General features: G+C 37.3%; 1 protein-coding gene across 7 annotated transcripts; it reads left to right on the top strand.

The window, feature by feature from the left end:
* Window positions 1–1656: 1656 nt before the first annotated feature.
* On the top strand, window positions 1657–24856 carry KLKB1 (kallikrein B1). 7 transcript variants are annotated; one of them, XM_074329772.1, is made up of 17 exons: window positions 1657–1802; window positions 2405–2463; window positions 5523–5611; window positions 7303–7465; window positions 8365–8471; window positions 10975–11134; window positions 11561–11670; window positions 14041–14200; window positions 14972–15081; window positions 15236–15398; window positions 15498–15610; window positions 15776–15941; window positions 18549–18724; window positions 20158–20253; window positions 22008–22147; window positions 22609–22814; window positions 24456–24856. In XM_074329772.1, exons 4-16 carry the CDS (start codon window positions 7359–7361, stop codon window positions 22780–22782), a joined length of 1782 nt encoding a protein of 593 aa, XP_074185873.1. In that variant the 5' UTR covers window positions 1657–1802; window positions 2405–2463; window positions 5523–5611; window positions 7303–7358; the 3' UTR covers window positions 22783–22814; window positions 24456–24856. The 7 variants fall into 7 exon arrangements, 6 of the variants coding, with proteins under 6 accessions (XP_074185873.1, XP_074185871.1, XP_019591742.2 ...); XR_012495545.1 differs by lacking the exon at window positions 5523–5611 and adding an exon at window positions 20400–20448 and having other exon boundaries at window positions 1669–1802; XM_074329769.1 differs by having other exon boundaries at window positions 1764–1802; window positions 5523–5607.
* Window positions 24857–27470: the final 2614 nt, after the last annotated feature.

The following is a 27470-nucleotide window of genomic DNA, read 5'->3' as shown; positions in this document are numbered from 1 at the left end:
TACTGCATGCATATTGAAATATGCTACTTCATTACAGCCATACATTATTTTACTGACAACATTATCCTACATTTTTAATAAGCACAATTTTGCATTGCAATAATATGCATTAACTATTTACTGAAGAATCAACTTCCTAAAAATTTAATTTTCTAGTCAAAATAATGTACCACAATTTTAAAGAATAGTTAGAAAACAAAGGAAATTTGGTGGGCAAGTGAGTATGGTCTTTAGATATTTTAAAAAGCACCAAGAGTATAAATTATTTTGTGTGGATCTAGTAGGCAAATCTAGGACAGAAGGATAAAAGTTGCAAGGGTGTGTATTTCAGTGTGTAGGGAGAATTTTTTCTGAAAAATAAAAATAAAATAGAACTCCCTGAGCAGGACAGGCTCCTGGGAAAATCAGAAAGCATGCTGCTTTGTAGTCGAGGTATTCTGACAGAGAAATCTAAACTCTATGCCAGGAGTGCTAAACAGCAGGTTTCTATCAACTTTATCTGAAAAGGGCCAGATAGTAAATATTTTCACCTTTGCAGGCCAAACTGTCTCTATCACAACTAGTACTTAACCCTAGTTTTTGGGTGAAAGCAAGCATATATAATATACAAAGGCATGACAATTAAGTTCGTGAACTCATCCTAGAAAAAATACATACCTCATGACTGAATATCACTATGGTCACCTTCAAAGTACTCCCCTTAGGAAGCTATGCACCGACACGAGTGCCTATTCCACCCTTCAAAACAGTTTTGGAACTCTTATTCTGGAATGGCCATCAGAGTTGTCATTGTATTACCCTTCATGTCCTAAGTATCATAAAAATGTCTTCCTTTAAACATTTATCTTCGGATAAAGAAAGAAGTCATTGGGGGCCAGACCAGGTGAGCAGGGAGGGTGTTCTAATACAGTTATTTGTTTACTGGCTAAAAACTCCCTCACAGACAGTGCCGTGTGAGCTGGTGCATTGTCGTGATGCAAGAGCCATGCATCGTTGGCGAAAAGTTCAGGTCGCCTAACTTTTCACACATCCTTTTCAGCACTTCCAAATAGTAAAGTTGGTTAACTGTTTGTCCAGTTGGTACAAAGTCATAATGAATAATCCCTCTGATATAAAAAGAAAAGTTAGCAACATGGTTGAAAACAAGTTCGCAAATTTAATTGTCAGACCTCATATGAATGAATGGGCATGGCTGTACACCAGTAAAAGTTTATTTATAAAAACAGGTGCTGGGTAAGATTTGGCCTGTGCACTGTAGTTTGTCAACTCTGCTATATCTTATTTCCTGCATCAGATGGTAGAAGGACCTAAATATCAACCAACTCCCTTTCCATACTTAAAATTTCTGTGTTATTAGTTAGATTCTTTGCCTTTGGTGTAGGAAGGCATAGATACAATTTGCCTTAAGACCCTTCCAGGATAATCTATCCATACCCACCCTTTATTCAGTTATTCATCTAGGTAATTATAATGGAAAAAAGTCCAGTGAGACATGATTTAAGCTTCATGACCCCAAATAACAGAGAATGTTATGAACATTTTTAAAAATGGAAAACTGTGCATGAATTGTATGGTCCTAATGTGAAATAGTTAATATATTAAATAGCTGAACACAGGAATGGGACATTTATAGAATATGTTGACAGGGCAAAAAGTTGAAAGAGTTGGCAGAAAACCAAAGTCAATATCAGAGCCAAGCAAATACTGCCTGCAGTGCCACGTCAGGAAAGCTTGAAGACTGTCCATTTTTAAGTGGTGGGAGACCCTCTCATCTAGAACCACAGAAGCAACTGTGCTTTCAGGTAGAGAATTTCTGTTATTCCAATTGCTTCCAAATAAAGAGGGTTTTTAAAAATTGAATATAGTTTTTACTTTATGAAGATGCTATTTTTTTTTATGTTTTCATTTCCTGCATATTTAGAGAGTGTAGAAGGAACTGGTGTTCTTTTATATGGGGATATTTAAGTGTAAAATATTTTGAAATTGAAAGACTATTGACTGATTTAAAAATCTTAAATGGGCTTGAATATTTTGAGAGCTTTTCTTTACTTAGGGAATCTGGAACAATATTATTATTATTTACAATAATTTTCCTTCTGCTCAAATCAAGAGGATTCACAACTGTTTAATTCCCTTCTACCAATTCCCTTTCCACAATAACTAACAGCGTATGTGGCAAATGAGCAATAAACACGATTATTAGTTTAGATGTCTCAATTTGTATCTTGTGCCAAGTTCTTGGGCACAAAATATACAGAAAACTCTTGTTTTCTATATTGGTAATAGTGTGCTTTGATTCACAATACAGGCATTTAAAAGAAAATCTGTACCACCTTAAATGAAGGTTCATGTTAAATGTGATATACAACCAGCATAGTTATGCATGTGTTGTTTTCTCTTTTAGGATGATTTTGTTCAGGCAAGCAGCTTATTTCATTTGTTTGTTTGCTACAGTTTCCTGTGGTAAGTGGATTATCTATAAGACATAAAGTTGAGGGTGTGTGGGACAATATTTAAGAAAGACATACCACCCCTGGAAAAAGCTACTGGACATACAACTTTGGAGAAGGAGCTAGGCCTTAGTAAGTCAGGACATATCTTTTTAACGTTCTCAGGCAACTACACTTCTCAGTATTGCCCTAGATACACCAGGGGGAGGAGCCCAGGAGTGAGAATGCCTTTAGGGATGTGTTAACAGAAACTTCTGTTTGGAAAGGACTCTACAAAGCAGATCTTAAAACAATCAGCCCTGTATCAACATTAAAAAACAAAACAAAACAAAAAAACACACAACTATCTGAACATTCAAAAGAATGCTAGGCATTTTATAGTATCTGGATCCAACCCAACTGTTATACTGGGTACACGGTATATACTGTGACTCTTTTAGGTCCCTGGGGAACCGTTTAAGAATTGAAAACATCACTAGGTTCCCCAGTGACCTAAAAGAGTCACAGTATGTACTGTGTACCCAGTATAACAGTTGGGTTGGATCCAAATATTATAAAATGCCTAGCATTCTTTTTAAAATTTAATTTAGGAAACCATTCATTTGAATAGTTCTAGTTTCAACACCAAGTTTTGATCCTACTTCTCTTTCTATCCATTCCTTTCCATTTTCAGAGAATTAGAATGATTCCGGACACTGTTTTACATTGATCATTGTGGAGTGTGGCATTTTCTACATTAAGATGGCCACATCACAGTGGTTGTTGTTTACTTACCTCTCAGATGTATGCCTAAGATAAACAGCTGATGGGTAAGAGTTACATTTGTAAAGAGATATACCTTCTTCAGGAAGAAGTATTTTTTTTCCCCAAACCACAACTCCCCTTCATCTGTCACCTCACTCTTCATTGCTCTTCTGAGCTGTAATCATTACCATATACAAATTTATTGAGTGCTGAGTCAGAAACACTGTGGACCATGGCCACTTCAATTTTATCTTTTTAGCAATGAATAAATAAATAAATAGTGATCATGCTAGGAAAGTTATTGGTGCAAATAAGCAGAATGTGAGAAACCTTATATTGTCTATCTCATAATTCAGAAATGGCCATCATTAAAAATCTGTTTAGTTTTTCAGATAGTCTCCTACACATATCTATTTACACATTTAACGATGATGTTATTCATTATAGTTTTTTATAACTTATGTTTCCCATTTATAGCTATCTTTTTATGCAAGTAGATATATTATTGGAAGCTTAGTATTTTTCTCAATTCATGGTATTTTTGTATGTGCATTCTTGCACACATATTTAGTTATTTCTGTAGAATAAATTTGGGGAAATAAAAATACCAGATACAAAGGTGTGAATATTTTTGAAGATTTTATGACATGCATTATGAAATCATCTCCAAAACGTTATTCCTAAATTTACTTTTTTCACCAGCAGATGAGAGTGATCATTTACTCCACTTAGGCCGACTCCAATAGTCATCAAATGTTTTGTGGCCTGGCATATTGTCACCTTTCTGAAGCAGTATCCTAATTGATTTCTGGGAAACTGCTACCTCCTGCTTTTGGTCCACGTGGTTGTGGCTGTGACTCAGGCAGGCTGGAACCAATGAGTAAGTGCACACGTCCAGCTGGCTGCAACCACCTGATGGGAGCCAAAGCCTGGCAATAGACTTGCTTACACACCTAGAAATAAGACTTGGATTTCTTTTCTCCTACTGGGTTTAAACTATGGGAGAATACAGAGGGGTGAGCGTCTGGCACTATCTTGCTACTATATTGAGCAAAAGCAACACCCTGGAACAGAGCAAATGTATGAAGAAAGCTTGTATTTTGATAAGATCAGGTGAGCACTGCATCCAGGTCTTCTTGAAGCCAGATACCATAGACTCTTTGGAGTCTGAACCAACACGTTTCGTTTGTACTTAAGTCACTTTGAACTAGGTTGTTTTTGGTTTTGGTGTTTGTTTGTTTGTTTGCTTTTTTATCATTTGCAACCAGAATCACTACCTTAATGCAGGTAACTTAGATCATTTAAAGTTTTTGCTACTCTCGTGAGTAAAAAGGCATCTAGTTGTTTTAACTTGCCTGTAATTATTGAAGAATGGCAAACTTTTGCCACCCTGAAGCTGCTTTTTTGGGATGTTGGTTTTAAGCTGTTTATTAAGACACAAGACTCAAAGAAACTTTGAGACTCCCCTCCACCTCATTCCTGCCCAAAAAATTCAGACAGAGAAACCTCCTTCAGGAAGGAAATCTTAGAATGCTCCCTTAGCCTAATTTGTATTAAGTGTGGTAAATAAGAGGGCATCAGGCCAGCCTCTGTCAGCTAGATACCCCACGTCCCATTGTTTCTGAGTTGCCCAGAAGGATTTTCCTGCCATGTATGTCTCACTTGTCAACTACCTGTAAATCGCCCATTCTCACTTCTGAAATCTAAGACCTTGTCGCCCCTCTTTTTTCCTTTGTCCAAAATGTCTTGTATGCCCAGTGCAGCCTCACTGTCTTTGGAATTTTCATGCTTACGTGAAATCCCCATGCACACGTATTAAAACTTTTGATTTTCTCCTATTAATCTATCTCTGTTAATTTGATTATTAACCCAGCTAGAAGAATTTAGAAGGTGGGAGGAAAAGAATTAATTTTTTTAGCCCCCACATTATCATCTTTACAATTTTTCATATACTTACTTGTCGCTTGTATTTCTTTTGCAAATTACCTTTTTATATCCTTCACCCAATTTTTAAAAATTAGAGTGCTTTTCTTCTCCTTATTATGTAATTTTTAAAACAAGATCAATGTCCAATATCCATGGACACAGGGGCTAGTGTGATATAATATAATATAATATAATATAATATAATATAATATAATATAATATAATATAATATAATATATAATATAATATATAATATTTTATGTTATGAGATAACTTATGTAACTGTTTTAAGTATACTCTAAAATATAATACAAACAAGCCTATCATCGTCATCATCATCATCACCAATCTATTAGGATAAACAAATAACCTATTAGAACTTTCTTTCTGGTTCTCTTGAAGTTGGTGTGCTTGTAGTTACCCCCTTTCAATTGATGGAATCACATGGCAGTTCACAGAGGCTCCGTTGCTGAATGGGAACTCCCAGGCTGACACCATTCATTGTTTGTGCCTTTCTTTATGCATTGGGATGGAGGAAGATGGCTGCTAATAATTATGAATCAACCAAAATACAAGTTGTCTAAAAAACTGGCCCCTTTGTAGCTAGAATTCTCACTGGACTCAGTGTTTTCTGCGTATATGAAATCTAGTCCTGTACACTTGGCAACTTGTATTCCCAGAAGCTTCCACATGAAGAGAGCTCTGCTCTTTCTAAATAAAAGCCTTACCCAAGGGTAAGCCATCTTAGCCACACCTCTAAGAGGAAGAGAAATGATCCTGCTGGGTTGGGAAGTCACATAGAGCTCAGGGCCAGAATCTCCAGGGGGCGGGATAGTGCAGAGGAAATTTTAAACTTCAGTGCTTAATAAAATACATGTGTCTAAGCTGCCCATTCCTTGAAAGGCCATACAAAAATAGACTTGATGAAAATTGAAGCATGCCTACTCTTAGGTGACAGACCAGGTTGTCATGGGGATATCCTGTGGTTAATAGACAGTTGACCAACTGCTACCTGAGTTGGAAAAGCTTATTAAGTAGACTTTGAGTAGGTCATTCAAGGTAAACTCAAATTCATATATTAAAAGTAATAGTTTAATACAGGGGTGTCCAAACTGCGGCCCATGGGCCAACTGCGGCTCGCAATCCATTTTTAATTGGCCCGCAGCAAATTCCAAAAATATATTTAGTTTACTTAAATAAACCAAGTGAGGCAATACATACTTCATCTCGAGTGAGTGGCCCGGCTGTTTGTGTATTTTACCGCATATGGCCCTTGATGAAAAACGTTGAAAAAAGTTTGGACACCCCTGGTTTAATATATGAAAGAGGAAAATGGTAAAGGTAACAATACTCTAATAATATGTGATGCAGGGTACTTTAGATCAGTGAACAATGTTCAAGTAGTTCAAAATGTGTTTCAATTTGGCATATACATGCATTTGCTTAAACTATCTTAAGAATGAGCTTGTAGAAACTGAACAAATACTGCCTTCTCTGCACTCATTCCTAAAGTAATAAATACCCAATAACTGTTAGTTTGCTTGAGTTAAACCGAGATGAGGAAAAACTTTTAACATTGCACAATAGAAAAGGGAACAAAATGGGAAGCTGGAAGAGCCGGGTTTATGTCCCAGCACTTTCATTAGTCCTGTGGATCCCGGGCAAGTCTGTACTGTCCTGAAACTTAGTTACTTAATTTCTTTCTTAAAAAAAAATAAATAAATAGGTCAGGTGCATATGATAAAGTTTGTCTCTAGCTTCCTTACAGATATATTGTGAGAATTTAGGGGAGATGTGTTTTGAAAAAGAACATACATTGTTATTTTTAAGGCATGATATTTTCATAACATGTTTAGTGACAGGAAGAAACCAAACTCGGATTGTATTTTCTTGGGGATAATTTTTTTTTTATGTGTAAATTATTGTATGATTTAATAAAAATCAACCAAGTTTTTTATACAGAAGTACCCATGAAATGATTTTAACATCATGCGTTGTTCAAATAGTTGCCTTAATATATTTCATTCTGCTTCTATAATTATAGTCATATTGTAAAGATTTTGGGGTATTGCATAGAGGAAATAAGAAGGCTCAGAACAAAGATACATTTCTATCAAAAGTATTATTTACATTCTTTCCAAATGAATAGGTTTTTGTTTTTTTTTCAATGATTATATTACAGGGTGCCTGACTCAACTATATAAAAATGCCTTCTTCAAAGGTGGGGATGTAACCGCCATGTACACCCCAAACGCCCAGCACTGTCAGATGATGTGCACATTCCACCCGAGGTGTTTGCTATTCAGTTTTCTTCCTGCAAGTTCAACAACTGACACAGGCAAAAGGTAAAAGTTGATATTTCATTATTGGAGAAGCCAGTCAGTTTTAAAAGTGGAATCAGTTGTGTGTAGAATAGCTTAGCATATCACAGGGTTATGTTTCTCAAGTGGGATTCAAGGACCAGCTTCATCAAAATCACCTAAAGTGGTTCTTACATAAGCAAATTCTTACGCTAAAGCCCAGACCTACTGATCCAAAGTCTCTTGGGCCTAGAAATATGCATTTTAAACAAATGCTGTGTTCACTGAAAGTAGTGAAAGCTAGTCATTTTCTGTCAAAGGCTTCAAGGAAAATGCTTGTAAATCATTGGGTTAAGAGATTGTCTCAAGAAAGGATTTAATAACAGGTGAATATTTCACCCAAACAAGGACACATACTTGCTACGTGATTCATGACCCTGTTTGTAGATAGCACAGTCTTAAGCAAACATAATAGAAAGCAGGTATTTTGTTGAGAATGTAATTGAATAAGATCCAGAGCTTGTGACCAGTATGGGCACCCATGGTATGCTTGGGGGTGTGTGCACCTGTGAATATATATTATTAACTGGTAGTTTGGAAAAGAGCGAGCATTGGAAAAATAGTTGGTGATTAAATCCCCCAAATTAAATCCTCCAAAGTTTAGAAACACAGGAAACACCATTAACTCTTTAATATGTTTGACTTTCTGTACTTAAAAATGTGCAGGAAACATTTTAAAGGAAAACAATGCCGAAGGTAGGTATTACAAAGGCTGTTAGACAGTATGGAATTGCCTTTAAGAATGTTCTTTCCAGCAAGTATCAGGGAAGCTGTAAGAGTTTCCTTATTCCTGCTTGTAGTTATTAGTGTAGAAGAAATGCTAGACATGTCCTCAATGTGTGTTTTTTATTCTACTTTCTAAGTGAAGCTACTTTTAAAAACAGGTTTGGCTGCTTCTTGAAAGACAGTGTTACAGGAACCCTGCCACGTGTGGCATGGACAAGGGCGATTTCTGGGCATTCCCTAAAGCAATGTGGTCATCGGATAAGTGGTAAGGTGTGGATTTCTTTGCTAAATTTCAATGACTAATGAGTCTACCTTAAAATAACTTCTGCTCAAAGTCTGCATTCCCGCGGGCTTTTGAAGGGAACCCTTAGGAAGATGACAGAGATGGAGCAGTGTTCTGGACATAGCCTCATGTCTTTATCAGCTTAGTGAGCCTCTATTTTTTATGATGCTAGCATTACAGCATAAGGCTTGTAGACAGCGAATACAGATCCAAACTACAGTCTCCCCTTGATTCCACATAAGAAACTTAAAGACAACACAGAGGGTATTTCTCTCCCTGTTTCACCTGATGGTAATTTATACACCAGTGGTTCTTTCTAGTTCTGAGTTCGGGGTGATTTTGTCCTTTCTCCAGGGGACATTTGGCAATATTTGGAGACATTTTTTAGTTGTCACAACTTTGGAGGGAGGTGGGGGAAAATGCTACTAACATCTAGTGAATAAAGACCAGAAATGCTGCTAAACATTCCAGAAGGTACTGGGAGAGCCCCACAAGAAAGATTCTCTACTCTCTAATGTCAATCGTGCTGAAGTTAAATTCTGTTAAATCCCGAACTGAAGGACTGGGCTCTGCAAATCTTGCCAAGAATAACATTTCTTAGAAGAAAGGTGAGGAGTAGAAGGCCAGAAAACTAATTCTAATGCTTACTGCTACTAATATCTTATGAAACAATTTTCAACCATATCCTAAGAAATTTAAGGCAAGTGAACTATGTCTCTAACATGATCGATCTGCAAATGAAAAGTACTAAAAAAAATTCTCATAACTGATAGGTTGGCAGAACCTTAAAATAACTATGTTGTGACTGTACATCCTTGCTATTTTATCTTTCCTATCTACAGTTAATCTCATAGCCTCAAATTTCAGATGTTTATACATTTTCCATCCTCTCCTCCCTCATCAACACCACTCCCTCAATACACATACACATTCTGTGCCTGCAGTTTGTGAAGTAAGCAGTCCTTAGCTACAAACATGGGGCCTGACTTAGCCAATATGTAATTTACCTGAGGAGGAGTACACTTCCTATTTTATAAGATCAATTTATATCGTAATATAATTTAGTATAAATTCTTCAATTAAGTATTATTTTCAATTATGGTATTGTGGTGAAATTTGAAGAAAAAATAATATTGGGCCATTCTAAATACTCCTATTGTTCCCCCTTCCCCTGCCAAAAAAATTAGTCTACTTACAGAGATTGATTTAATGTTCCCGTCTAAACTTGCCCAAATACCTTAAAGGAAATTAAAGTGAAAAACTGATCCCAGGCAAATAAATTTTCTCAACTCAGGATCAATTTTACTTTAAAATATTTAGAAGTACGTTTATAACTTTCCACTAACCATAAAGAAAAGTTTTGGTTTATAAGTATCCCATTCCAATTCTTAGCTTGTATCTTTTTTCATGTGCAGCAGAATTGAAAGAGATTCTATTTCTCTAATTTGCATTAACCTGTGTGAATGAACCACCATGAATAATCCACTGCCCTGCCACCTCCATATTCTGTTTTTCTAATACTTTGTACATTTTCTGTCATTCCCATCATTAAATCTAGTTTTGTGACTTCTTCAACTATACTTCTTATGAGTAGAAATGTGTATACTACAGATTATGGTTTATTCTGCTGGTTTCCTTAACCAAGAGTCTCACTAAAAAATTTGAGTCTTTAAAAAAAGAGCCTAACTCATAAATTTGGTTCACTGTCTAAAAAGAATTATCTATCTTTATTTTATATATAAGATATAATTTAATTGAAAAAGTGCTTAAGGGGAATTTTAGAAAAAACAATTTTTAATTAAAGTTTATTGGGGTGACAATTGTTAGTGAAGTTACATAGGTTTCAACTGTATAATTCTGTAATACGTCATTTCTATATCACATTGTGTGTTCACCACCCAGAATCAGTTCTCCTTCCATCAAATTTTTAAAGCAAAAATGGAAATGGTTTCATCATGCACATACAAGAACTCTCCACATTTTATGTTCATGGTATTACACATAGATATCAATGACAGGGCTTACAGACGCAATCTGTAATCAGACGGGAATAATTGAAAGCTGAGAAATAAGCAAAGTGATAGAGAAGCTCCTTCACTCAACTCAAAAGGTTGAAGGCACATCAGTTTGTTTACTAATGCAAACCCCAGCACACATCCTCACAGCCATTGTTATTATTGCCTTGTTTATTTTCCTTCCACTGCTCATTGATAATTTCAGCATGAAATATCACCTGTATTGCTGCACCTTGCAGTTTTGGAAGTAAAGTAACCCCTTTTCTATACTAGTGCTCTAAAACGTGGGACAGGTTTATTTCAAGCAGCGTTTTATCAATTGGTAATGTACCAAAAATTCTAAGTCCCCTAATTAATAGGTCAGTTGCCGAAACCAGAATATTATCTTTCAAAACCACACTACCCAAATTGATGATCTATTTCTAGAAGGGAAACTGACTGAATTTGCTGCATGCATTTTATTTGTACAGCTTGCCACAGAGACATTTATGAAGGAATTGATATGAGAGGAGTCAATTTTAATGTATCTATTGTTACAAGTGTTGATGAATGCCAAAAAAAGTGCACCAATGACATTCACTGCAAATTTTTCACATATGCCACGCAAACATTTCACAATGCAGCACACCGGTGAGTAAAATTCATAGTGTTTGTTCTTTGTGATAGTGATTTTATGATTTAATTGTATTCTTCACAACCTTTTTTTTTTTTCAACTGAAAACCAATCAGCTTTTAGACATAAGCACTCTCCTTATTTTCCTCAAGAGAATAGTTTCCATTTGGTTTGCAGATAGGCTGTGCTTGTGGAATAAGGGTTCAGTAGAGTAATGTCTTAATGAATAATGTCTCCCACCCCATTCTCACCGTAACCTTCCCTCTACAGAGGAGGAAGATGCCTAATTAATAATGCAATTCCCTGACCTGTTCATTATCAAAGTCATTGTTCAGATTGTTTTGTTTATTTTTCATGGACCATCAATTATTTCAATTAAAAATGGACTGCTGTATGTACCTTGCAGTTTAAGAAGCAAAATAATCTCTTTTCTTCACATTCAGGAACAGCTGTTTATTAAAGCATAGTCCAACAGGAACACCGACCAGTATAAAGGTGCTGGCAAATGTGGTATCTGGATTCTCACTGAAGCCCTGTGCTCTTTCAGAAATTGGTAACTCCATGCCTGCTATTTCACTACATGATTGTAGCAGGTAGAATAAGAGCCCCCCCACCCAATATGTTCATGTCATAATCCCTGGCATCTGCGAATGCTACCTTACACAGTAAGAGGGGCTTGACAGATGTGACTACATTCGGGACTTTGAAGTGAGAGATATTCTGGATTATCTAGATGGGCCCAATGTAGTTCCAGGGTCCTTATAAGAAAAAGAAGGAGGCAGAAGGGGAGAGAGAGAGAGAGAGAGAGAGAAGACAGACAGACTTGAAGATGCTAACACTGTTGGCTTTGAAGATAGAAAAAGAGTTCCTGAGCCAAGGAATTCGGTGGCCTAGAGAAGGTGATAAATGCAAGGAAACAGTTTCTCCTATACAGCGTTCTGAAAGAACACAGCCTGTCAACATCCTGATTTTAGCTCAGTAAGATCAATTTCAGACTTCTGATCTCCGGAACTGTGAGAACATAAATTTGTGTTGTTCTACACCACTAAGTGTATGGTAATTTGTTACAGCAGCAATAGGAAACTACTACAGTGATAGTGTACAGAAAATTATAAGGTAGTTTCTTGGTAGTGTCCATTATCTAGTGAAATGATTCTAACATAATGAATCAATTAAACCTTGTAGTTTCAAACAGAGAGGTAATTTCCGTTGAATTATCCAGAAAACTGGCATGATATTCTACCTTATTTAGTATACCAGGTTGTTAATAAGTTGTTTTTGAAACCAAATCACGATAGCCAGTTCTTCACAGTATCAAGGGCTGACTCTGCCAAGCCCTGTATTGGGTGCTGGGCTAGGACGCCCTCCTTGGAAGATTGGGGAGAGTCAGCAGCAATGCGTCTCTTTTTCTGTTTGTTTCTTCTCTTCCCCAGTGCACCCCCTCCATGATGTGTACCAGATTTATTGGTTCAAATGGTACTGATTATTTAATTTTTAATTTTCATATCTTTTCTGTTTTTTCAAGTTTTATATTTTAATATAGTATATATGCATTGTTTTTTCCTAGTAGGTTTTAAAAATTTGATATGTAATTTTTAACATAAAATTAATCCTTTTAAGATGTACAATTCAGTGGTTTTCAGTGTATTCACAAAACTGTGAGCCAGTGGCCAATATTTAGTCCCACAATATTTCATCACCCCGAAAGAAACAGTGTATTCAATAGCAGTCATTCTCCATTCAGAGCATGACTGAAACGTTGTATTCCGTTCTGCGTTTCTGTGTTCCACATTTTGTATGGAGCAATGGATAACTAGAGCACTTTAAAAGAAAGTAACCTGAGTGGTATTATATCTAGAAGTAACGGGAAATTTTTTAAAAAGTTAAAGGAGTAAGTTAAAGATATTTAACCTAAAAAGGAGTTAGGATGACTGTCTTCACCTTTTTGTTTTTTGAAGGGCTGTCATTGGGGAAGGGATTAGACTAATCTGTGTGGTTCCATAAAGCAGAGCTAGGTAGGTACTACTGTGAAGAAAAGAAAAAAACAATTCCCAACACCTAGAGTAATCCAGAAAAGAAATGGGCCTTGTTATTATGTAATGAGCTCTTATCAATATAAATGTCTCAGTAAAAGTTGGATAACTTGTCAGGAATATCCTTGGGAGGGCATAGTTATAGGTTGGCATAGATAACCTATAAGTTCCCGTCCAGCTTCACGAGTCTATGTTTTTAGAAAGAAAGAGTTAAACAGTTGAGGCCTAATTTCCCAGACTGCCCATATGAAGATACTATGTTAGAGGGGGCGCTCTCTCTTAATACAACTATGTTGATTTGAATTAGATTCTTCTGTCCTTCTTATAATTGCTATCATTTAAGCTTCCATATTTTAATAAAATTTGTGTTATCGAATTATGTAAACTGAGTACATAATATAAACACAAATAAAAATGTAATTAAGATTTTCTTCTGTTCTAATTTCAATGGGCACATGGCATTTTTGTTAGCTACCTGATATTTTTCTTTATCTCTTTTAATTAAAATATTTTTCATAATATTCAGGATAATATAAAACAAAATCTCATGCTCCTAAGACATAGAATTTAGGGTAAAGGTAATATAAAGAAAATATGAACCCATGCTGAGTAACCTAAATACTTTGCACTGGTTGGATTGACGCTAAGAGCATAGGTTGAGATATTTTATTTCTCTGACATAGAAATCTGTCTTTTATGAGAGTTTCAACAATATTTCCTTCTTCTAAATGGCAAACAACAAGTTTGGGGATACACTGACATTTTTTCACTTAGGATGTTTAGTGTTATGAGTAACAAGTAGTCATCATTTCCTTAGTTATGATGAAAAAGTACAAGCAAATTTACAATCACGTCATTTACTGAGTAACATCTGCCCTCTGAGCTCACAGGTTGTCACATGAACATATTCCAACGCCTTGCATTTTCGGATGTGGATGTTGCCAGGGTCATCACTCCGGATGCTTTCGTATGTCGAACCATTTGTACCTATCACCCCAACTGCCTCTTCTTTACATTCTATACTAATGCGTGGAATACAGAATCACAAAGGTGAGTTTGAATGTGTAATGTTTGTTGCTGGCCTGTCATCTCTTTAATTTTATTGTTTGAATTTTTTTTAATGTTCTTAATTTCCTTCAAACTCTTGAAACTGCCGTTTAAGTGGATACTTTTCTGCCAGAAAGAGATTAGTAAAGAGATTAGCAGATTTTTCTACTTACCTTCTCTTACTTAAACATACCGTTGAATCAAGGAAACAACAGCCATGGAAAAAGAAGGATCTGATATCTTTCTTACTGATCTTAATGTTTTGTATTAGCTTGAAGTAAAAACCACTCACTGGCAGCATATCCTTTAAACTCATTGGTTCTAACTCGACCCTTTGTTTATCCTGATCAAGATTCTGGTTTGCTCTCTTTACCCTCAGATAACCCACCCTTTTCTTTATATACAAGATGGAGCTAAGAGAAGGATATCTAGTTATATAATAGCATCAGCAGCATGAACCCCCAGAATTTGTTCTTTGCTCTTTTTATTTTCAATCAGAAGGTGGAATTTTACCATTCTCCTCTTTTCTGGTTGTCTGTAGCTATCACTTTTCTTTAGAGGGAGATGTGGCTCGATTTACATTTAATCTCTGTAATTTATGAGAATCCTTCAGCCTAAGTAAGTTAGGCTGAAGTAATTTAAACAGTTTCTCAGAAGAATAAAATTTTCCGGGGTGCTTTTTATTGTTTTTCCTATTAGATGTTGTTTATTTGCCTTTAATGCAGTTTTCTTTCTTTCTCTCTTTTTTTTTTTTGTTGTTGTTTTTTTCAATAGAAATATTTGTTTACTTAAGACTTCCAAAAGTGGGACACCGAGTTCCCCGACTCCTCAGGAAAACACCTTATCTGGATATAGCCTTTTAACCTGCAAACGAACTTTTCCTGGTAATGTGATTCAATAATAATACATACAATGTGACAAATGTTATGATCTTCTAACAAGTAATAGTGAAACAATCCTCAGTGTACCAGAAACTTATGTAAATATGGCTTATGGCTGTTTTCATTTTATATCTTCTTCTGTTGATAATTGGCACAGAGCCCTGCCATTCCAAAATTTATGCAGGAGTTGATTTTGGAGGAGAAGAACTGAATGTGACCTTCGTTAGAGGAGTCAATGATTGCCAAGAGACTTGTACGGAGACGGTTCGCTGTCAGTTTTTTACCTATTCTTCACTCCCAGAAGACTGTAGAGGAGAGAAGTTAGTGAAAGTTTATTTTTCTAAGACAGTCAGCAAGACAATTTCATGACCTTCCCCACTCTGTGAAGGTTTAATCTTTATACGGATCATTTCATCTAGATGTAAGTGCTCCTTACGATTATCTCTGGATGGTTCCCCGACTGGAATTACACATGGGAAACAAGCGAGGTCTGGTTATTCTTTGAGGTTGTGTAAAAGTGGGGACAGCTCTGGTGAGTAAACCTCACTTTTTCACAGAACTATAAAGGGATGTCCTTATTGTTTTCAGAGCTTGCTTAGTTTTATGTAATGAAAGTATGTATTTATGTCTTTTGTGGCTGAAGAGGACTCTGAGTCACCTCTAATTCCAGCCATTAATTTCAACACTCTCTTTCTAGTCTGCACAAAAACAAATGCACGCGTTGTTGGAGGAACCAACTCTTCTTGGGGAGAGTGGCCCTGGCAGGTCAGCCTGCAAGTGAAGCTGACAACCCAGACCCATGTGTGTGGAGGGTCAATCATTGGACAACAGTGGGTCATAACTGCTGCCCATTGCTTTGATGAGTAAGTTTTGGCCACATCTTATCCAGGGTCTTATCTTGCCTTTGTGTTTTGAAGAACCTATAATTAATTTTGCCATCATCATGACAATTTCTTAATGAAAGGTTGTTCTTTTTTTAACTAAAAAAAAAAATTTAAGCAGAAACGGTATTCAAAATGTTGGACAACCAGTAGGGCCTAAACACTGATCAATCTGACCCATCAGACCAGAGTAGGGTGTGTTTGCGAGACTGATGCTCCCTGGGGAATATCTCCTGCTTTAAAGAATAACTACGTAAAAAAGTCCCAACTGCTGCCACCTCTACTGACCATTCCCAAAAATGTATTCTTCAAAGAATGATTTTTCAGACCCATAGATTCACAAATGTACTAAGTGACATTAATAGTAATTAGTAAAACAAAAATGTGATAGTTTTTTATCCTATATATTTCAATGAATATAATTTGGTGTAATATTTCTACTTTGTCAGGCAAATAATACCCATCGCAGGATTTTAAAGTTTTAAAACACTTAGACTTTGTAGTGAGAATGGGGCTTGATTCACAGCTCTGCCACTTATTAGAGGTATAAATGACCTTGGGCAATTTGTAAATTCTCTTACCTTTATTTTCTATCTGTAAAATATGAATGATAATGGTATCTAATTCATAAGGTTTTTGGAAGGAAGAGACACACTTAAAATGCTTAGCACTATACTTGGAGCATAAAAATTACTCAAAAAATATGAGCTATGGTTAGATAAGAAATGTAAAAATGGACCAAGCTTATGAATAAGCAAAGGAGATACTATTAGCCCTAAAATCAAAGGTACTTGATCGCTTTCAAAAATTATTTTTTGTTTTCGTAGCATTTCCCGCTCCCCCAGTTACTGTGTACCAGGATTCGGGATACTGTTGCAGAAATAGAACAGCCAGGGGCACAGGTGGGCTGAGCAAGGATCCTCCACAGTCACCACATAGCAACAGAATGAGCCTGCAGTTGGAGCTCTGCTGTACGTGGCATTGCTAAGGGGAAGGATGTTGGAAAGACCCTGTGAAGGGAAACAGTTGTTTCCCATTTTAGTAAATGCACCCTGGTTTGGGACCAAGAATTTTCATCTTTTCCCCCCAGCTTTATTGAGATAAAATTGACATATAACGTTGTGTAAATTTAAGGTGTACAATATACTAATTGGATACATGTATATATTGCAAAATGATTACCACAATCAGGTTAGTTAACGTATCTCTCATCTCACATAGTTACAATTTGGTTTTGGGTTTTTTTTGTGGTGAGTACTTTTAAGATTTATTCTCTTAGCAACTTTCAAGTGTACAATACAGTATTGACTATAGTGACCATGCTGTACATTATGTCACCAGAACTCATTCATCTTATAACTGAAAGTTTGTCCCCTTTGACCACCTTAGCCCATCCCCTAGCTCTACCCCTTGGGCAACCACTAATCCGCTCTCCGTTTCTCTGAGTTCAGGTATTTTAGATTCCACATATAAGTGAGATCATACAGTATTTGTTTTCTCTGTCTGACTTATTTCACTTTGTGTGATGTCCTCAAATTTCATCTTTGCTGTTGCAAATGGCAGGATTTCCTTCTTTTTATGTTTGAGGAATATTCCATTGCATATACCACATTTTCTTTATCTATTCATCTGTTGATGGACATTTAGATTGTTTCCATATCTTGGCTATTGTGAATAATGCTGCAGTAAATATGGGAGTGCAGATATCTCTTGAAGATAGTGATTTTGTTTCCTTCGGATATATACCCAGGAGTGGGATTGCTGGATGAGATGGTAGGTCTAGCTTTAACTTGTTGAGGAAGCTCCGTAAAGTTTTCCAGAGTGGCTGCACTAATTTATGTTAAGAATGTTCATTTTTGAAGGCTCAGTGTTGTGTTTGCTTATAAGAGCTAATATTCATGGAGACACTGTGACTTGATTGAAAGAAAGCGACTTTGCACCTGATATCTCCATTATTTCCTCTGGAGTTTTGTGCATGTGTTGGACCACTCTCTTGATGATAAAAATTTCCATGTATTTACACAAAATAAGACTTTGTTTTAAGTAATAATTTTAGATTGCCTTTGTATATGTTCATATTCAAAGAGTTAATTTAAATTTTCACACTTCGCAAAATATAAATAGATTTTAAATACCACTGATGTCTCCCCTCATTCGCCCTATTAGAAGGGCTTGTGTAAACTCAGTCTGACTTCCTGACAATTCGGAATTTCATGAGAGCAATTGCATTCATGTTTGGTGAACTGAGCATGATTTTCCCGTGATACACTACTAGAGTTTGTCCTGACCACAGTTTCTCTCAGAATGGATCAGTAACATTCTTGTAATTTTACTTAGAGTAAACATGAAATAATTACATTAATGTATATTTTTAATATTATTAACGAAATCTTCAGCAATTCAGTACTGCTGTGTGGGTGATGACAAACTGCCAGCAGGAGAGATTAGGTAAGTAAAAATATGTCACATGTAGTATTTTCTTCCCAGCTTTTTTTTTTTTTTTTTTTAAAGGTAAAGTGAAAGGAAAAAAGACCAATATTCAAGGCTAGCATTTCTGGTTTTAAATATGTATTTATTTTTCTCTCCTAGGCTTCCCTTTTCGGATATTTGGCGCATTTATGCTGGCATTTTAAATTTGTCAGAGATAACAAAAGAAACACCTTTCTCACAAATAAAAGAGATTATTATTCACCAAAATTATAATATCTCAGAAACTGCTCATGATATTGCCTTAATAAAGCTTGAGGCTCCTTTGAATTATACTGGTACGTAGCACATTTAAGGAGAAGCTGTCCAGCTGAAGGGCATTAGTTTAAGTTTTCACAGCAATTTGAACGAGAGGGCAGAATCTGCAGAAATTGTCTTTATTTTCTGGTTGGTGGTGTTGGGGGAAGGTCAGGATTGCCAGGGAACAGTGACTTGACATAAAATCTCCTCTCCTTAAGAGGCAAGAAATGTTCATTAGTTCTTTCAGGTAGGAAAACAATTGCTTATACATAATTGAAATAATAGACATAGAAATGTCTTTGCCATCTGGGAAGCATGGCTTTCGTTGACAAGTGTAGCAGAATTACCGTTGATTTGGGCTTAGGCATATTGAAACTATATGAGGGCAAGTGGGGCCAGATGTTAATTTCCAGGTGTAACTTGAACAGTGGAGAGACTGATGCAGAAGGAAGCTCTGAGAATACAGTAACATGGCAGGTGGAGGTGCTGCCTTTTGGTACAATGCCCCAAAGTGGCTGAATGCCCACTGTGTCCATTAAGAATCCTGTAACCTTGGGCAAGTTGCTTTCATCTTTTTGCAACTCAAACTGTAAAATGGGCATGATAGTTACCCCATTGGTTTGTTGTCATGCTGGGTGTCATGCAGGGTCTCTAGTCCCGCTCCCCACACAAGAACGCAGGATACGGTGAGGCCAAAAAGGAACACCCATGGAGCCATAGATAGGGGAGTCATACCCCTATAGTCTCGCTCGCGGCTGGGTTGGAGACACAGGAAACAGGATCCATATGATCTGCAACCTGCCAACCACTTCTCTGCCAACCAACCAACCCCACTTGCTAGCAATCTGCCATGCTAACTGCAATCCACGCTTGCTAGCCCAGCCACCATCTTCTTGCTAGCTCAGCCACCATCCACTGCTAGCATAGCCACAGCAGTTATATTAGTGGTCAATGGCTCACTGGTTACAGCTGATGGCCAACTAGCCACAGCTGATGGCCATCCAATCACAGTTGATGACCATTTACTACCTGAGCCAGTATCTTTCCACGTGAGGCCAAGAGCCTGGAAACTGCACCCCTGGCTCTGTCCCCACAGTTGTTATAATAATTAAGCCAGTAAGTTAAAGCACTTAAAACAGTGACTGAAACAGTGTAGACACTCTGATATTACCATTAAAAATATCATACAAAGAATAAGAGACATAACTTCTAAATGCTGTTGACAGTAAATGTGGGTTCTGAATTTTAAAATTTAATCCAGACAATTTCACACCAAAAAAATGTCATGTGAAAATGACTCTAACAATGAGAAATTTACTAGATCATTGACCTTAGAAACTGAGCAGGAAGCAAAGGGTTATTCTTCTTGGTGCTACTCTATACAAAGAGAATGTGGGAAAAGAAAAGTTTGTATTTTTAAAGTCAATGTCCATAACTTTAACCACACTCTAATTTAAAAAATACCTTTCAGAATTCCAAAAACCAATATGTCTCCCTTCCAAAGATGACACAAATGCAATTTATACTAACTGTTGGGTAACTGGATGGGGCTACACAAAGGAAAGAGGTACAGTATGATATTTTAAATGTTGTTCCTAAAGCAAGTCTTATATGTTAAAGCACTTGGAGTGGATCAGCTCAATCGGCCTCTGTCTAAAATTATATCCAAACTCATGATCTCTCCAATCTATTCATTCTCAAATATTTGTGCAGTGATTCTTGAGAAGATGTATTTTTGCTTGGGCCTGGAAGAATGAATAAGGTAAACTTTTAAGCATCTTACTCTATAATAAGATCATTTGCTTGTCTTCACATAAAGGATTGGTCTCACGTAGGGCTAACACCACCCCACCCCCACCCGAAGCCCATGCTGTCCTCAGCATTAGAGCATTAGCAGTGTTTCCATCTCCCAATGCCACGATACTCCCTTCACATTCATGACCGGGACACAGGCAGACGCACCCTCTCTTTGTATGGCTGGCTTTCCATCGTGTGTTTTTTTCATGCATCCTTCCTGTAATCTGATAGAGCCTATGAACCACTGTTTTCTTTCTCAATATTTTTTGGTTATTTTTCAATTAAAAAAAGTTGACATTCAATATTATATTAATTTCAACATAGTGTACAGCATAGTGGTTAGACATTTATATAATTTACAAAGTGATACCCCTGGTAAGTCCAGTCCCCACCTGGCACCATACATTGTTCTTACTACATTGTTATTACATTATTGACTATGTTCCCTATACTGTTCTTTACATCCCTGTGACTATTCTGTTACTAGCAATTTGCGCTTCTTAATCTCTTCACTGTTTTTACTCAGCAACTATCACCTGCCCTCTCATCTATGAACCACTTCTCCAACGATGCTTTTAAATGCTTAAATAAGACACATGGGATTACAAAAGCAACCAATGAGGTTGCAAGAGAGTTAGCAAAACTGCTTTTTAAAAGATATGATACAGTAATACATATGCTTCTTTGTTAATATATTCATCAGCAAGTTGTTCTAGTTACTACCATAACTTTGAAATTGTGTTGAGCTCAAATGATGATTTCAGTTATCTGTCACAACTGTAATGTGATAGGAAAGTGTCTGTGATTTATATTGATGGCAAAGTCATAGGTACAGCTGAAACACCTGGGACTGTTGCCTGCATTCATAGCTGAAGGACGTGTCATACCTTAGTTTGAGGTTGGTGAAAATAAGGATGTATTTTTTTTCTTATCCAAGCTTATAGACCGTGAAATTCTTTCCATGGAACCTAGGTTAAGAAACCTGCTTATGGATACTTGGGATATTTCAATTGCCCTTGAAAAATTTCAGGAACAGATCATTCTCCCTTTCCAAAATTATGTTCCTGATAGACACTATAAGTAATAATATTTGTATCATTTTTTACAAAAGGATGCAGCTTGCCAAGACCTTTCCATCCCTCCTGATTCAGTCCTTTATTCAACTAATTCAAAATTTTCAAATTTTTAGCTAATACCTTGAGACAGGAAGATTTAAAAGTAGCTTAACAAAACACAGAAAGTTCCCAACATATATCCAAGGGGAACCTCCCTCCCTCCCTCCCTCCCTCTTCCCTCCTTCGCTCCCTCCCTCCCTCCCTGCCTCCCTCCCAGTCATCTGTGTGTGTTTGTGTGTGTGTGTTTGCATGTGTTGTGTATAACTCTACCTTCTCACCTTTAATATTTATACCTAAAAAAATGACCTTAATGTAAAGTTCATTATTCTGATTTGCTTTTAGACTTTAGTCTTACGTCCATATTTATTTTATTTCCTCCTCCTGAAGTTATATGTTGGTTACTTCATAGGTGAAATCGAAAATACCTTACAAAAGGCAAATATCCCTTTGGTAACTAATGAAGAATGCCAGAAAAGATACAGAGGTTATGAAATAACCAAACAGATGATCTGTGCTGGCTATAAAGAAGGGGGAAAAGATGCTTGTAAGGTAATGCACTCAGTTATGAAAAATGTAAAATAGGCTACTTGAGAAAATTCATTTCAAATGTATTTTCTAATAGCATATTTCATTATAGTTTTTTAAAACATCTGAGCCAAATGAGCTGATAATTTCACAAGTAACCTCTAACAAATTGAATACGTGTGTATGTGTACGTGTGCGTGTGCAAGGGCATGCTAATTTAAGGGAACACAATTGTACATATAATACTTATACTAAAATATAAGAATATTACATTGATTTGGCATTGGAATCATGATGTCAATTTTTTTTGTTGGACAATACGTTATTGAATTAAATCATTTTTACCACATCTAACAACTAGTGAGGCATATGAGGTACCTGCAGATCTACAAGAAATTGGATGTGTGTGGTGTGTATGGTGTGACTACAGAATTTTAAAGGCACATCTGTCATAACCCCCTATCATTCTGCTTTTTTACCTGCAGGGAGATTCAGGTGGTCCTTTAGTTTGTAAATACAATGGAATATGGCATTTGGTGGGCATCACCAGCTGGGGCGAAGGCTGTGGCCGCAGGGGACAACCAGGTGTCTACAGCAAAGTTGCTGAGTACGTAGACTGGATATTAGAGAAAACACAGAAAGGTGATGGACAGCTCTGATGAAGTCACCAGCATGAAGAAGCTTTATAAAGGTGGGGAAAAACCCAGTGTGTAGCATAAGTTTTGCAATTTGGGTTCAATTCAAATACTGAGCCTTGGGGTTCTTATCTGCAAAAACGTGGAAAGTGATATCTACCTTGTGTCTTTGTCATACGGACGCAAAGAGACGATGCATACAGAGCTGCTGAGGGCAATGTCTTACAGACGCATGCTTTCAGCACTCAGTAATAGCAATAGTAATGGGAGATAATAACTGAACAGCTCCACAATTGTTTGTTGTGAAATAAAATGAGTGTGATTCAAGAGTGATTTTTTTTCCTCATTTTGAAATAGAACTGAAGAAAAAGTGACTCCAGATGCTAGCATGGTGCCTGAGATCATTCTAGCCTTACTTTTTCCTCTGGAACTCGGCATATCTGAGAGATATTAATTTCTTCTCTGTGCCTCACCTGCATGGTCATTAAACCTACTACTTCCCGTCTCACGTGGGGTGCAGTGCCAGTAACCCTGGGTTTTGTTTTGCTAAATGGAATGGAAGAAACCTGTGTAACACTCACTTTTCCAAGGAAGAGATGAGTTATCTGAACCTGGGAGAATAGTGATGTACCTTTTCATTATAGCCTTCTATCTTGGTTACCCTGGCATTGCCACAAGCTCCAGGTGGGCCGTGCAGGGGAGACTTGTGGGGCTGTAGTTATCTGGTTGTAGCTGCCGCACTAGGCTTATCGCACAGCCTTCATGGAGAGCAAGGAATCTGCTTTGCTGAAAATTCAGTGGGTATGGGGAGCTGCCATAGTAATTTAAGAAGCATTATTAGGTACAGAATATCTCATCAAGTTTCATCTTGTAAATTCATGGTAATAACCCTGAAATGAATATGAATCCTTAATGCAACACAAATTCCAAACTTGCCAGTGATAACCACATCTGATACCAGGTAGTGGGGTCAGTTCCATTAAGCTGACTTAACATTTATGCAGAAGTGACCGTTTACAAAATATTCTGTAAATTAAGTAAAAAATTAAAAAGTGAACTTCCTAAGAGATTGAGTTCTTCATCTATACTCAAAGTTACTCTGAGTGGTTGGAAGGGCTAAAGATGGAGGGGACTGAAGAAAAACCATGAGGTCTGGGTTATTCACAAACCATATGATAAGAAACTAAACAGTTAAAAGATTCCCCCAGAAGCAAAATCTCCAGATTTTGTAAAATCTGGCTGGATTCCAAGAAATGATTAAAAATAAACCCAACTTTATCTTTTACATTGGCATGTAATAAAGATACAGATAGGCCTTTGTTCTATGTGGATGTTATCTTAAATAGTAAAAAACAAAAAATGGTTTACAACAAAAATCTTTTATCTGCAGCTTTTCATATTGATAATTCTACAGGGTGTTTGCACAGGACTTTGGCGTGCTGGCAGGGTAACCACTGGGCTGTTGTTGGCCAGGGAATGACCTTGTTATGGCAAAACTGAGAAGAGAGTTTTGAAATGTGGACCTCTCCGGGGCATCTGTGATTATTTTAAACTGGCCAGTTGTATAGAGCATATAAAATATATATGTTGGATTGAGGTTTGCCAAACAAGTTGTTTACTAGTAGGGACAGGACTATGGCTGCACATGTGTGAGACTGATAAGAGTGAAGTAAAAACCATGTTTTTGTGTGAAACAGCATAATAAAATTGAGTGATAGACACGTTCACCAAAGCAACTTCTGGTTATCACCTAAGAAGTAAACAAGTCCAAGGAAAAGAGGAAAAAAGCAGGACTCCAGAGCAATGCTGTGAGAAGTCTGCCTGGGCGCTCCAGCTAAGATCCTCTGCGAGGTGCAAGCCACGATACTCCGATACTCTGGAACTCTCCGAGGTTCTGCCTTGCAAGACCAGCTTGCCTTGGACCTGTCGTGGGCCCAGTCGCCTCTTCCAGACCAGGGACCTTCTCTACCCCAATTGACTCTGGGACTTGGTTCGTTATTAAATTCTATCCTATTCTGTATAACCTTCTGTGCTTACCAGAGCATTGGCCTCTGGAGGGACATTGGCCCCTAAATAAAGCTGTGTTACTCTATCTGAACCTGTGTGCTGGGACTTTGTTCCCCACTCACGTCACGAGTACCACGCAGGGACATAGGGCCCTGCCAAGGGGTTAATGTCCCGTTGACTTTCAGGAAGAGACTGAAATGTAGTGACTGCCCTTATAGGCACTTGCGACACCTGTGGAAGCCAGTGGTAATGGAATGATCCCATTGTTACTTATTCAATCTTCATGTACAGGGGTGAACAGAGAAGCCCTTCACACAGTAAGACTGTTTAGAACTTAGAAGTGGGTAAGAAGCTAAGAAGGCGAGAGATTGGAATGACTTCACCCTCACAAGGAAAACAGTAGGAGACATGGGTGTGCCAGCCCAGAGAGGGTGGTGATAGCACCAAGCCTGGCAGCTAGCACTGCCCTTGCCCTATGACAACAGCGTACGTACCTGTGGAAAACACAACACATGTACAAATCTGGTAAGATGTTAGCCAAGAGCTCCAACATCTGTCTCCTTCCTTACCAAAGTGTGGGAAACCTCCAATGTAAACTTAAAGCTTTTATTGTAATTGTCAGTCATCTCTATCTGCTCACTAAACTGTGAACAACTTTGAAGGAAGCCCTCTTTCATACTTCATATAAATGGGCATTGGAGGCTTGAAGAGATTAAAAAGATTAGCTCGAGTTCACTGAAAGTACAGAACTAGGACTAAGCTTGGCATTCATATCCAAGGTTATGGCCCAAGTCATGTTGCCTCATCCTATGAGAGGATAAAAAGAGATAGGAGCATTTATAACCATCATTTGTTATTTTCCTTATCATCTAAGGTGGTGGTTTGAATGGGAAACAGTTTTGCCCTCAACCCCACTCAGGGAACATTTGGCTATGTCCAGAGACATTTTTGTTTGGCACACTTTGGTGAGGACGTGCTACCAGCCTCTAGTGGGTAAAGGCCAGGATGTTGTTGCCAAACATCCTGCAATGCACAGGATACCCTTCACAACAAAGAATTCTCTGGCTCAAATATTAGTAATGCCATGGTTGAGAAACCCTGACCTAAGGTTAACATTAAAATCTTATGAAAGGGGGATATTTCAGGGACAGCATGAAAGGGGTTGTAGGACATGGGAGGCTGTGCTCTTTTTCAAAGCAAGTCTTGATAATAGAGAAGGAGCTTCAAGAGAAAGCTGCCTGTGGCTGTGACTGAGAAGGGGTGTCTGCCAGCAGTATGCCTGTGTGGTGTCCCCATCCTAGACAGAGAATTTTAGGTCACCAATGATCCTGACATCTGACTTGCACTTGGGTCCCTGTAGACTAAAGTCTGGATTCTTCCTGAGATTTGTCTAGTAATTTCTAATTTTCATTAGGCTTCACAAGCATTTTATTTCAATGGGGGAAGGAAAAATGCACCTTTACCTTTAGATAAAAGTAATCGGCATCAGAATTCTAAACTACAATGGCATTAGCTGAAAAGCACTTTGAGAATATTTACTGTCAGTTTGAAAGGAAGGTCTGTTTAATCTCAAAGAGTTTCTGTGCATTTAAGACTCTATTCCACTTTTATTTGAATAGAGAAAAATATTATGGGAATCCTTATATTATTTCAAAGGGTTTAGGGATTTCACTTACTAGCTAAACCAAATTCAGGAAAATATTTGGTTTCCCAATGAAGTATTACTCTCTTAGAGTCTGTTTCTCTCAATAGGATTGGAGAGTGATCATTATAGTCTTTTCATTGGGGCTTTAGCATAGAGATGGGGTTTCATGGAGTAAACAATACAGGGATATAAAGACCTTACACAATTTCACGTATCAGTTTCACATGAAAACCTGCCCTGGCATAAATTTGCCATTCTATATTTGATCTTCATAAAAAGCAGTACATCATAAATGTGTGCTTTTTGAGCAACTGGAATATATTATACTTAATTTTAAAAGGGAAACTCAAGGAAACAACTAAGGACTCTTTATGCCAACATAGGCCATAAAATCTTGGCAACAGACCAAATAAAAATATCTGAATAACTGCCTTCCACATAGACAGTCACTATAGTTCCTTGGCGTTTTGCATAAAGATCTCTTCTAGGTTCAAATTCCCCTTAACTTTCTGCCCTACGGAACAAAACACTGGCTTTTCTCTTCTCAAAAATCTGGAATTAGTTTACATGGTGCTAAGCTCCAGATTTTTCTTTACTAACTGTTCTCTCACTGTCTCCTTCAGTAAGTTCTCTCTTTCCTCCCCCATATTTTCCTCTCTGTAAGAGTTTTGAAAGGGCTGTTTAGAGGTCCTAATCTTGGGTCATCTTTCTATACAAGCATTTGGCCACCAGAAACTGGGCATTCTACACCTTCAAAAACCATTCAGATAATGACATTATTATGATCACATAAAATGAGATTTCTCTCTCTCTCTCTCTCTCTCTGTCTCCAAATATTGAAATGCTCTAAGCAAACTGTCAACATTTTCTAGGTTCAGAACATCACACTCATATTAACACATTGGCCCTGAACAAAGTACAATGTTTCCTCTATTATTTATAACTTCAGCAAGATCTCAAACGGCAGCTAATTTCTAATTTTATTTCTCTCCTCATCTTCAGAATGTCTTTAAAATTTATGACTTTATTGGTCAATGTAAGATCTTGCTTGTCTATGGAA

This window comes from Rhinolophus sinicus, linkage group LG04, assembly GCF_036562045.2.
Source record: "Rhinolophus sinicus isolate RSC01 linkage group LG04, ASM3656204v1, whole genome shotgun sequence".
NCBI lineage: Eukaryota > Metazoa > Chordata > Mammalia > Chiroptera > Rhinolophidae > Rhinolophus > Rhinolophus sinicus.
The sequence above is the reverse complement of the archived record's forward strand: the minus strand, read 5'-3'. Positions and strand labels throughout refer to the sequence as shown.

What these genes read in the sequence shown, in the direction of transcription:
- KLKB1 (XM_019736183.2), top strand. Translation starts at nt 2,406, where the DNA reads ATGATTTTGTTCAGGCAAGCAGCTTATTTCATTTGTTTGTTTGCTACA. An exon ending in GAAGACTGTAGAGGAGAGAA is followed by an intron (nt 15,399 to 15,497) that starts GTTAGTGAAAGT and finishes CATTTCATCTAG; the next exon opens with ATGTAAGTGCTCCTTACGAT. An exon ending in GGGCTACACAAAGGAAAGAG is followed by an intron (nt 20,254 to 22,007) that starts GTACAGTATGAT and finishes GTTACTTCATAG; the next exon opens with GTGAAATCGAAAATACCTTA.